The following is a 12,040-nucleotide window of genomic DNA, read 5'->3' on the forward strand; positions in this document are numbered from 1 at the left end:
GTGGTTCAGTGGTTGACCATTGACCTATGAACCAAGAGGTCATGGTTTGATTCTGAATCAGCACACCTGCCTATGTTGTGGGCCTTCAGGAGGCAACCAGTCTATAATTCTATCTCATCGTTGATGTTTCTATTTCTTCCTCACCCTACCTCTCTGAAATCAATAGAAATGGTGTATACACACACACACACATATTTTTTTAATGTTTGGTTTGCTTACATTAAGCAGGTAATTCCAGGGATTTTTCTTTTTTTCTTTTTTTTTTTCTTTCTTTTTTTTTTCTTTTTTTTAATATATTTTATTGATTTTTTTGCAGAGAGGACGGGAGAGAGATAGAGAGCCAGAAACGTCAATGAGAGAGAAACATCAACCAGCCGCCTCCTGCACACTCCCCACCGGGGATGTGCCTGCAACCAATGTACATGCCTTTGACCGGAATTGAACCCAGGACTCTTCAGTCTGCAGACCGACGCTCTATACCACTGAGCCAAACCAGTTTTGGCAGAAATATATTTTTTAATTTAAAGAAAATACCTTTTAAACTGTAATTTAAGTTCTACTTAAGACCAGTACATAATTCATAAAATGCAAAATACTATCTTTTAGTTACCCTCAAGTGAAGAGACCTGTCCACATGGATCGAGCCTGCATATTTAGGTAGTGTACCACTTTTGTTGGACTTACAATTTTAGTTTTTGAGTCTGGTTACTTTGTTCATGCAGTATCACCATCTGGAATACTTTCTCAATCTTCATCTCTCTGGGTTTATGTTTGCTTGTTTGGGGCTTGTCTTTTTTTCTCTGATAATTTTATAAATGGATATTTTGCTTTCTTAACTAAATTTTTGCTCTTGTCTTTTTGGGTTAGGCGAGGGAGTGATTTTTCAATGTTGTTCTTTTTTAATTTTATAAAACACGTTGCCACTGTACGAATACCACCCCCACAATTTGGAGCATATGTTTCCTTATTTTTTTTTTGTACTGATCAAGATATAAAATTAGGTGGAACCATATTTTTGCATATTTTGTGCTAAATGAGAAAATGCTAGACACTGTCTACAACTTGCTCTCTTTTAATTGTTGCTTAAATTAACATTCATTCCTTGTTTTTCTTTCCTTTTTGAGTGATATTCCATTGTATAGTAGTCTTTATGGCTCTTTCATTTTCAACTAATAGGAAAATTTACTGAGACTAAACCAATAGAACATGTATTATATGTATATGTTATCAAATCTAAGATTATAGTCAACTAAATGTAAGGATGTCATAGATTGTGAGATACATCCTGACTTCAGAGATGTAAGTAAATAGTATATAGTACTTAAGAAGTCTGGAGAAGGCAGTGTCAGGATTGGTTTAGTAGCTCAACAACATATCAAGAGTTCAAGCCTTTCCCTCTGCCAGCCTCCATGGCAAGGCTTTGGACTTGTTGCTTCACAATCACGAGATGACCTCCATTGCTCCAGGCATCATAGCCTCATCATTGGCCAAAGGAAGGGGAGAGGAAGAGCACTCCCTTTTCATTGGGAATGGCTATCTTTGCATGAAACCAATTGTGTCTCATCCCTTGGGATTGGACATGCTGACAGAAGACACTTGGAATTCAGTTAACATGGAAAAAGGTCAAAAGAGCTGTTGGACAAGCAGCCATGTCTCAACAAATTTGTTTGTTTTTTTGGTCAGAGAATCTTTTCTTTTTTTCTCATATCTTCTTTACTTATTACAGTGTTAGCCATATTGCTGGAGCTCCATTAACATTTGTTGATTCATTGATTCATTATATTCCAATGTGTAGGATGTCTTAAATCTTAAATACTTAAATATCTAAATATTTTTAGTATTTTTATCAGCCCCAGGAATTTTAAACTTGTGAGTGTATCACTAGTTCATAACAGTTATCAGTAAGAACATTAAATGTGTTTCTGTGAAACATTTTATATTTTATATCTGTCTGATTCCTTATTGATATCCCCTACCACACTGTTAGCCCTTTGGTTATAAAAAAAGAACTGCTAACCTTGTGTAACTTTGGAATGTAATAAAGTGGCACGCAATAAGCACTTAATAAATATTTACAGAATGAGAACATATAGTTAACTTTCTTGGAATTTTTAGTCTAATTTTAAAGCCCCACTAACAAATTCAGGGTTATAAAATTATTGTTTTGTACAACAACAAAAATAACCTGTTTTAGAAAAGTTTATAGTTATATGAAAAGTACTGAAATCATTTGTACCCTTTTTTTCCTTAGGTGGTCCACAATTAATGAAAATTTGTTTGCAACCACTGGTTATCCCGGCAAAATGGCAAGCCAGTTTCAAATTCATCATTTAGGACATCCTCAGGTAATGTGGAGATGTTTTGTGGCATATGGGTTTTTAATTTGCTTTTTACTTTTCCATTTATAGCCCCTAAATCGTAATGGGTATCTAAAGATATTTATGAATGTCATCTGCTTAAATTGGAAAGAGAAGGCATTTTTTGATGTTTAAATCACTAGTGGTAATAGATATTTTGTCTATATACATATAAGGGGCATTTAATTTCTTCTGTTATATTTTATCCTTGATTTATTTTTTTTAATCCTCACCTGAGGATACTTTTTTCATTGATTTTTAGAGATAGTGGAAGGGAGAGAAGGTGATATTGGGGGAGGGAGGTGGATATCAATCTATATCAATCTATTGATGTGAGAGAGACATAGTGATCCTTTGCTTCCTACACATGCCCCAAATGGGGCTGACGATCGAACCTGTAACCTAGATGTGTACCTTTGACTGGGAATCGAATTTAACACCCTAAGCACTGAGTTACACTAGCCATTTAAGTATAGTAATTTAAATATAATAATTTTGCTTGCTTGGTTTGGCTGTCCTTCATTTAAATATAATAATTTTGCTTGCTTGGTTTTTTCAGCCTGCAAAAATATTTGACTCGGGGTTGCACCAGTAATTCGTAGATTATTTATATTCTTCCTTCCAGTCAGCTGCAAGCAAATAATTCATATTTCACCTGTGAGGAAGCATATTTTTTAATTCTGCTATAAATAAAGGCAATATATTAATGTATTTTTTATTTCTGAAGGGTAGTTTTTACTTACTTTGATGATTTAGTAAGCTCTTTAATTCTTCACTTATTTTATAGCCCATCCTCCTTGGTTCAGTAGTCGTTGGATCTGGCCTCTCCTGGCATAGAACTCTCCCACTATGTGCAGTTGGAGGCGACCACAAGCTGTTGTTTTGGGTAACTGAAATGTGAAATCAATTTTTGTCTAGCTTGGATCCATAAGTTTTGCATTTTTGGAGGATTCCTTATTTTTATATTAAATCTACTGTAAGCTCTAGAAATATCCCAGTTGTTTTGTTAAATAAAATGTTAATGGTTTGAAAAAAAAATTTTCTACTCTGTTCTGTGTGTATGTGTGTGTGTGTTTTAATCACCTCTTAAGAATATAATTGACTCAGAAGTTCCAGAAAAGAAATGACTAGGGAAACATAATGCTTTTGATTTTATCACAGGATTATCCAAAGTATAGCCTATCCTCTATACTTTAAATATCTGCTATTTTAATTCTCAGGGACAAATATTTACAAAAGGAAAAAAGGATCTCCTTTCAGTGTTACTCTAGAACACATGTGTCAAACACAAGGCCCGCGGGCCAAATCCATCCCGCCAGGCCTTGCAATGTGGCCCGAACCGCGCTGTCATCACTGCACTCCACTGCGTTTCCATCACAATGACAGTTTATGACTGTTCAGTAAACCATTCGGCCCGCGATTTAGGCTGGATTTTAGATTTTGGCCCCTTCTCTGATTGAGTTCGACACCCCTACTCTAGAAGCAGTTGAGAGAGTGTGTGTGTGGGTGTGCGCGTGCTCGTGCATGCGTGCGAGCACACCTTTATTTGCTTAGCAATCTGTTATATGTAGGGATCTTAGGACTTTTTCAGGAATTATTAAAGTTTATTATTTAATTTAATATTAAAAAGATTAATTTCTTAAAAATGTGACCAATTATGTTACTCAACCATTTAGTATATGCACATTGCTTTTGACTATACATCTCCATATCCTTAGAACATCTGATATATAGGATAAAGCTTATCTTGAGAAATAACATCATTTTTAACAGCGTTTGCCTATTATGAATTTTCACCATTCTTATAGAAATTTAAATGTTTTTGAGATGACATCTAGTGGCAGAAGAACTATATTCACCATTTCAAAATCCATTGAAGTCAATATGATGTAAGGCAGTCACCATGTTTTTGTGACACACTATGATGTAATCAGAAGAGTGTAAGCTTGGGGTTTGGCCTTCAGTCATTATGGAATTAAATGAATTCCTACAAACTCTGCATACCTGTGAGTTGAAGCTACATTTCATCCTATAAAATAGAGAAAGGAATCAGTATCTCATGAAGTTACTGTGATAATTGAGTAAAGGTGAATAAAAATACTTAACAGGTAATAATTAATTTCAGAGATGTATAGTTCTCTTTTTTGAGGCATTAAGTTTATTTTAATTAATGCTAATAAATATTTTTACTCACATTCTCTATTTATATGATTTCTTATATTTTTACTCACGTTCTCTATATGATTTCTTATGGAATCAAGATAATTATCTTTTGATAGGGAAATGTTACAGGTATTTTAAAAATTTCAATATAGTTTTGTAATCATGTAAATATTTGGTATGAACTGTTATATGCTTTAAAGTGTAGATGAAAAATTACATAGCATATCAATTTGCATGTCAGTTATTTAATACTGTAAAATATTACCAAATAATAGAAATAGTTTTATTTATCCCTTATAAGCAACTTTTGAACTTACAAAAGAAAATGAGCATTTTAACATGATTCCCATTAACAGTCTCTGTGGTGGGACAGAGAGCCTTAAAAGCATCAGGATAGGCCAAAAATTTCATATGAATTTGTCATTTCAGAATATTTAACAAAAATAAGGAATACATCCTGAAATTATAAATGGGGCGAGTGTAGTTGAAAATTGTCTTATACTTAGAAAAAGTGACTTAGAAATTGAGTGGGTTGTTTTAGGGATGGAGATTAAAGAGGTGAGTATGTTGGGCCTGGTATCTGGGATATGGATTCTTCAGAATAAGGGCTTACCCAAATATAAACATCGTCTGATGAAATTTCCAGTAGGACTACTCTTTGCTGGGGGAAAGGTAAGTCATAGTGGTTGTGTAAATACAGCTATGTCAAAGAGGCAGGCAGTGTTTCGTTTGTAAATTAATACGGTGCTGTGAAAAATGAGAGGAATGCCTTTACTGCCAGGTTCCAGAAATGGTATACATTTTACCTACTAAGGACAGAACTGGAATCTTTTTAAAAAGAAAACATCTTACATATAGGGTATTACAACCATTTTCCAGTTTCGAATTTGTTGTTAAACACTAGTATATACAATTCTTTAAATGGTATAATGATATTCTTTTCCAACTTAGTAAACTTTGTTCTTAGTAAAATGTGTTTAAATTAGACTAAGGCAGGAAAAAATGTATCACTTGGAATTAGCTATTGGTCATAATGTCCAATTCCTGATAAATAACAAGAGCCGTGTGTGTGTGTGTGTGTGTGTGTGTGTGTGTCCCACTTAATTTTAGTTTTTCCATGTTTATCAATACATCTAAGATGGTTTTTCTCTTGTTGAAACTCAGTTTTTCTTAGGATTGCTTCACTTACATTGTGAAAAGAAAAAGAAAAAGTTGTTCTTGTGTTCTAAAGTTTGTATTATTTAGGACTGTTGAAGCAAAAGTCAGGATATCACAAATCTCCAAGATGTCAGAACTAAATCCTACACTTTCAGAATGATGGAATCATAGCGCCTTTTTATTTTTATGATTTGGCTTATGTATTGTGGATATTTCAGTGTCTCTCCTGTGCCAAAACACAAAATTGCACACCCATGCACTCCAATTTGTTCCTTACTTTGGTAATTTGCAACTACATAATGACACTGACTTAGAAATGTTCCTATTACTGTTTTAAATCTCACGTCAGTGGAGAAGAAATCGAGATCTGGTTTGCACATTTGTGTCTGGTTCTTTGTAATTGTCCAAAGTCTGACATTATCCCAGAAATGCTGATTGGGAAGTTATGAGACAGTACTGTGCCCAAAACTAATTTCTGAGGAGACAAATAGTATTTGGTCCAGATTCCATGTTTTTCTGTAGCTCAAAAAAGTTAAACTCAGTTTAACCCAACTTTATGCCATACCAGTACTGACCTTAGTTCTGAACCCAAGTAAGATTTACAAAGTAAAATGACTGTTCTGATGGTCCATTTCCACATATTCCTGTTAGGCGGCTGGACAAGTTCTCAGCAGCGGCATTCCATTCCAGCATATCGTTATCAAGCTGTCAGTGTGCTCAGCAACAGGGACAGAGAGAACACGCTGTTTCTTTAACACCTTGCTCATTCAAAAACATTTAACAGGCATTGGAAAAGGTTTTCAAAACAACTAATGTGCATTTATAATTATACATTTAAAGAAATATGCCCTTTAAGACATAGGTCCTTTTTTTGTTATTAACATAACTTGAAATGTGTAGCAATCATTTGTTAACTAATCTCAGTAACACAACAAAATAATTAGGATATCAGCTTTGAGGATCTCATTTCACAGAAGAGAAAAGGAATACACATTGGATGACATATCCATTACTCAGTCTCAACATAACCAACTTCTTTTGCGTCATGCATGGACACAGACTTTATGGGAAATACAAAAGCACTAAATCTTTCTGTCCTTTTCAGGTGTTCTTTGAACTACCTTAGTGAAAACAATTGTGGCCCTTATGTAGGACGAAGTTACGTTTGCCTGGAAATTTCCCTGGATCAGCTTATTTCTGTTTAACTTGTGACTTTGTTATATAGCTATTTGCCTTCTCCACTAATTTTTAAAGAATACACTACTTAGGGGCTTATCTATATACACTGAGTAGCCAGGTTATTATGATCTCTGAACACTGAATGACTGGAACGACTGAATGACCAGTCCTATGACATGCACTGCAGGAGGCCAACTGGCCCAATCAGGGCCCCAATCAGCCCTTCTGAACCTATCACAACCCCTCCCCCTGGTTAGCCCTGCCCCATTCGGCCCCCCTACCCCAATCAGGGGTGGGGCCTGCTGTCCAACCTCCCATGGCCTCTCTCCACATCAGGCCCAGCCCCACCCCATAAACAAATCCATGCACCAGGCCTCTAGTATAAACATAAAATTCATTTGAACAGTGGTTAAAGGGGAGGCCACCAGGTTTCTCAGCCTTTGCAAGCAATTTGAGAAACCCAATAGATTTAAAGATATATGAAATAATCATTAATACCAGCCGCATTTTTTGTGCTATACTGAGTTGAGTACCTATTTCCTTCCTTTGTAATAAAAGGCAATGAATGTTGCTGGTCTCTTTGTTTCTAATGATGGTGAAACACAAAACTTTGATCTTTTTTTTATAAACACAGCTGTTTGTCCTATCGCTGAGCCAAATCCAGACAAGATTAGACTGTGGCTGAAATTAAGGTTTATCTCTGCAACCATCTCTTATAAGAGCTTTCTAATACTGTTTCAGGAAATCTCTATTTTTGAGATAGTGTATAAAGGAAATAGGCCCAGATGACTAACCCCTAAAGTAAGCCAGAGGCAACTAGTGATAAATTATGCCACTGAGATAAGGAAGATAGGCTGTCTAAACAGCTTAGCTCATTTGGGCTTATTTTTACCTAGACTGTAACTGTAAGAAATGACTTTCTTCATTAACATTTAAGATTAAACCAGACTAATATTTATTTTTAAAGAACTTTCTACATCTTTGCTTAATGTAATGTTTCCTTGCTAATTGCTAGTTCTTTCTTCCACTAGTACTAACGAAAACTGGGTATTTGTTTATTACAAATAGATTTTATTGTAATCCTTTATAATAAAGAGGTAATATGCAAATTGACCCTCAACATCCTCTCACAAGGTGACTACCCCATGTGGTCAAAGATGGCCGGCAGGGGAGGGTAGTTGTGGGCAATCAGGTCCACAGGGGAGGGCAGTTGGGAGGAGAACAGGCCTGCAGAGGAGAGCAGTTGTGGGGGGGAGAGAAACAGTCTGCTGGGGAAGGCAGTTGGGGGGGGTCCAGGCCTACAGGGAAGGGAAATTGCAGGGGAGCAGGCTGCTGAGGAGGGCAGTTGGGGGAGACAGGCCTTTAGGGGAGGGAAGTTGGGGGGGACTAGATCTGTAGGTGAGGACAGTTGGAGGCAACTGGGCCTGCAGGGGAAGGCAATTGGGGGTGACCAGGCTAGTAGGGGAGGACAGTTAGGCATCAGTCAGGCTGGCAGGGGAGTGTGTAGGGGGTGTTCAGGTTAGCAGACGGAAGCAGTTAGGGGCAATCAGGCAGGCAGGCGAGCGGTTGGGAGCCAGCAGTCCCAGAATGTGAAAGGGATGTCCGACGGCTGGTTTAGGATTGAGCCTAAACCGGCAGTCAGATATCACCCAAGGGGTCCCAGATTGGAGAGGGTGTAGGCTGGGCTGAGGGACACACACACCCAAGTGCACAAATTTCATGCTCCAGGCCTCTAGTTATTGTATAATAGCTCACTTTGGTTCCTAGTCTATAAAGAAACATTCTTTTCATTAATATTTAGACTCTCTAGAATCTTACTTTGCCAAATGTTCTGTAGGGCTGGTTCTCCTGAACGTTGGACACTGGAGCTTCAAGCTGTCTTGTGAATGTCTAACAATGCCTCTCTCCCCAAAGAGCCTGTACCAAGGAGAACATCTGTGTATGCATTCCTCTTTGAAATCTGGAATTCTAGTGAGATTTCCCTGGTGCCTGACTGTGACCCAAGTCTAGGATCTGGTACTATATACAGCTGCATCAGAGATTTTACCCCACAAATACTTTAACCCCTAAGACCATGGAGCCATTTTGCAGTTCTTTTACTTTGACATATTCCTTTCCCCATCATTCCACTCACCTGCCACAATAAGATGTGTTCACATGTGTATATGATCTTCACAAGACCCAATGTCATTGCTTCCAACATATTGAGGGAAAATAACTAGGAGAGTGTGGAATTATTGCAAAGGGTTCTCAATATTATACACATCTTACCACTACCAAAATCCTCTTTTTCCTTTGAAGCCACGATTTCCTGGAGTCCTGAGATAATATAGCCAGCTCCAAAATCCAACTTCTCTACATGATCCTAGCAGACATTGACATCAGACGTCCTGCCAACTCCCTCTTTCTCCTCCCAAGCACCATTACCTGGAAGGAAGAATGAATCTACCAGAGAACCCTTTCCTCCAATTCAGAGAGAGTGGATTTTGAAGATCTCATTCACAAATCTTGAGAGGGTTAAAAAGTCCTCAGATATATAAGGTGTGCCTGTCATCTGAGTATCTGTTGTGTGACCCCAGGATTGGCTCTGGAGTTCAAGATGAAAGCCAGAATCTGTTAACCATTTCTACCTATGTGACAGAAGAGGAAAGGCTTTCTAAGGCAGGAGGAATGGTAGGAAAACTAGTAGAACCTAGCATGGAAAATAAGAGGACATGAAATACTCTTTGAATTAAAAATTGGGGCTTTTAGAGATGGGTTTCCCAATATAGTTCACCATTTCCATTTAATGTTCCCATTTTAAATCCCCAACAATGTATGTGTTTACGCAGTGAATATTAAATATCCAACCACAATCATCTAGGGATCCTCAATTTTTTTTTTTTTTTTTTCTATGAAGGGCTTCTGGAAAATATTGTGAGCCACTTTCCTAGACTGACTGGCTCACACCTCTTGGCACTTTTTTTTTAAAGGGTAATAGCAAAGGTTCTAACATGATCATTTTGGACTCTAGAAACAAGGCTGCAGGACCAAATGTTGATGTTGAACTTCCAAAGTAGTGTTAAGTGATTTTATGTGGTTGTGATTCAAAAAAAACCTGGCCGCTTTAAGAAGTCCAGGTGCTGAGTCATTTACTGAAACAAGCCAGAGGAGATTAATTAGAAGCAGCTGATAGTGGCATCATTTGCGGCAAATTATTTTTTAATATGTGGAGAGGGTTATTCTGTGCAGAGTGCTATAGAGCATATAAACTTAAGCAAATACTCATGACAAACCTACCTCATTAATATCCACACCAATGGGGGACAAATCTGACATTGTGAATTCAAGATAAAATAACTTGGCTCTATTAAAATGACAATAGTTACTTCTAATAAGAGTGACTGACATTTTTTCCTCCTATACCAGTAGTCAGCAAACTCATTAGTCAACAGAGCCAAATTTCAACAGTACAACGATTGAAATTTCTTTTGAGAGCCAAACTTTTAAAACTTAAACTTCTTCTAACGCCACTTCTTCAAAATAGACTCGCCCAGGCTGTAGTATTTCGTGGAAGAGCCACACTCAAGGGGCCAAAGAGCCGCATGTGGCTCGCGAGCCGCAGTTTGCCAACCACGGTCCTATACTTTTTCTTTACTCTGTTTTCTATGATAGGTATTTCACTTGCATAATAAGTCCTTAATTTAAAAATAGGCAGCTACTCACTAGCACAGCTGTATAATGTTGTTGGGGAATTTAAAGAAATTACAAAGAAGTTGGCAATACCACATGGTCACAACAAGATAAAGGTAGCATGTACAAGGTATCAAATGAGTAGTGAAAGCAAGGCTTGGTATGATAATTAAAAGAGAATGGCATCATCTAAGGCAGGAAAGTTAAGACTCTTGGATTTCTTGGTGCATCAGTTCTGAAGGGAGGGTGGAGTCTTTTAGGGGTTACTAAAACAGGTTTGATGGAGAGTCTGGATGGGGAATGATTAGTTCTCCCAAATGCCCTCTGCCTCTTACATAGCCAGGCAATTACTTCTCCCTTGTGCTCACCTCTTAGGAAACTGAATTGAGATCCTAGACTCAGGAGAGAGGTACCTTACTGAACTCTACCTGGAAGTCTGCATATGCAAGGTGAATGTTATGTGTCTTCTTAGATTTTGCATTTGTTTTTTAAGCACCCATTCATTACAGGTCTCATTACATTGACTATTAGAGGCTCGGTGCATGAATTCGTGAACCAGTGGGGTCCCTTGGCCTGGCCTGCAGGATTGGGCTGGAACAGGTTCTCTGACATCCCTAGAGGGGTCCCAGGTTGGGAGAGGGTGCAGACCAGGATGGGAGGGACAACAGGAGGCCTCCAGGGTGTGTCTGGCCCATCTCGTTCAATCCAGATCAGTCAGACCCCACAGCAAGCTAACCTACTAGCGGGAGCAGTGAACATCATAGTGAGCAGTTGAATGGCCTTAGCATATCATTAGCATATTACACTTTGATTAGTTGAATGAACAACTGGATACTTAGCATATTAGGATTTTATTATATATAGGATATTTATTTTCTGTATTCTTTTTAAAATCTGTTTTTATTGATTTCAGGGATGAAGGGAGAGTGAGAGAGAGAAACATCAATGATGAAAAGCATCAAGTGGCTCTCTCCTGCACACCTCCTACTGGGATGGACCCTGCAGCCCAGGCCTGAGCCCTTGACCAGAATCAAACCAGGACCCCTCAACCCGCAGGCGGACACTCTAACCCTTGAACCAAACCAGTTAGGGCTATTTTCTATAATTTTGAAGCTCTGACATTTGTGGCTAACTGATGTCTAAAGGTAATAAAACAACTTACTTGGAAGCATGTTTTTATATGCAAATCAACCAATCCCTAGCCTATTACAAGTTTTCTCCTCTATCCCAAAGTAGAGGGTTCCTAGGCTGAAATGGTGTGAAAGGAAGAAGCAATTACCATTAATCTATATGGAAAACATTTTGAACTTTCTCCATCTCAAAATTTAGTGCATGCACAGTGTCTTTATTTTGTTTACAGGACCTAAATGCTTAATTACGTCCAGTTTTATGCTAACTCCCTTAGGAGCTTAGGGTTTTGGATACCTTACGACATATCTTGCTAATTCACAAAATACGTGAGCTAAAGCCCAGGATGCGCTTTTAGTTCAGTCCTGTGGTGCACTGATGCT

The 12,040-nt window shown here is 37.8% G+C and overlaps 1 protein-coding gene across 3 annotated transcripts in view; it reads left to right on the top strand.

Annotated features, from left to right (window-relative positions):
- The window catches only part of NUP37 (nucleoporin 37), a 31,455-nt gene extending 28,112 nt beyond the window's left edge, over positions 1 to 3,343 (top strand). For 2 of the 3 annotated variants that reach the window (XM_036457259.2, XM_036457258.2), the window contains exons 8-10: positions 607 to 657; positions 2,252 to 2,345; positions 3,145 to 3,343. In XM_036457259.2, the coding sequence (XP_036313152.1) occupies positions 607 to 657; positions 2,252 to 2,345; positions 3,145 to 3,258 (259 nt within the window). In that variant the 3' untranslated portion in view covers positions 3,259 to 3,343. The remainder of the gene's footprint in view (positions 1 to 606; positions 658 to 2,251; positions 2,346 to 3,144) is intronic. The other variant, XM_045587592.1, reaches the window with a different exon arrangement.
- Positions 3,344 to 12,040: the final 8,697 nt, after the last annotated feature.

The sequence above is a fragment of the Pipistrellus kuhlii genome, unplaced genomic scaffold (genome assembly GCF_014108245.1).
Source record: "Pipistrellus kuhlii isolate mPipKuh1 unplaced genomic scaffold, mPipKuh1.p scaffold_m20_p_3, whole genome shotgun sequence".
In the NCBI taxonomy this organism is placed as follows: domain Eukaryota; kingdom Metazoa; phylum Chordata; class Mammalia; order Chiroptera; family Vespertilionidae; genus Pipistrellus; species Pipistrellus kuhlii.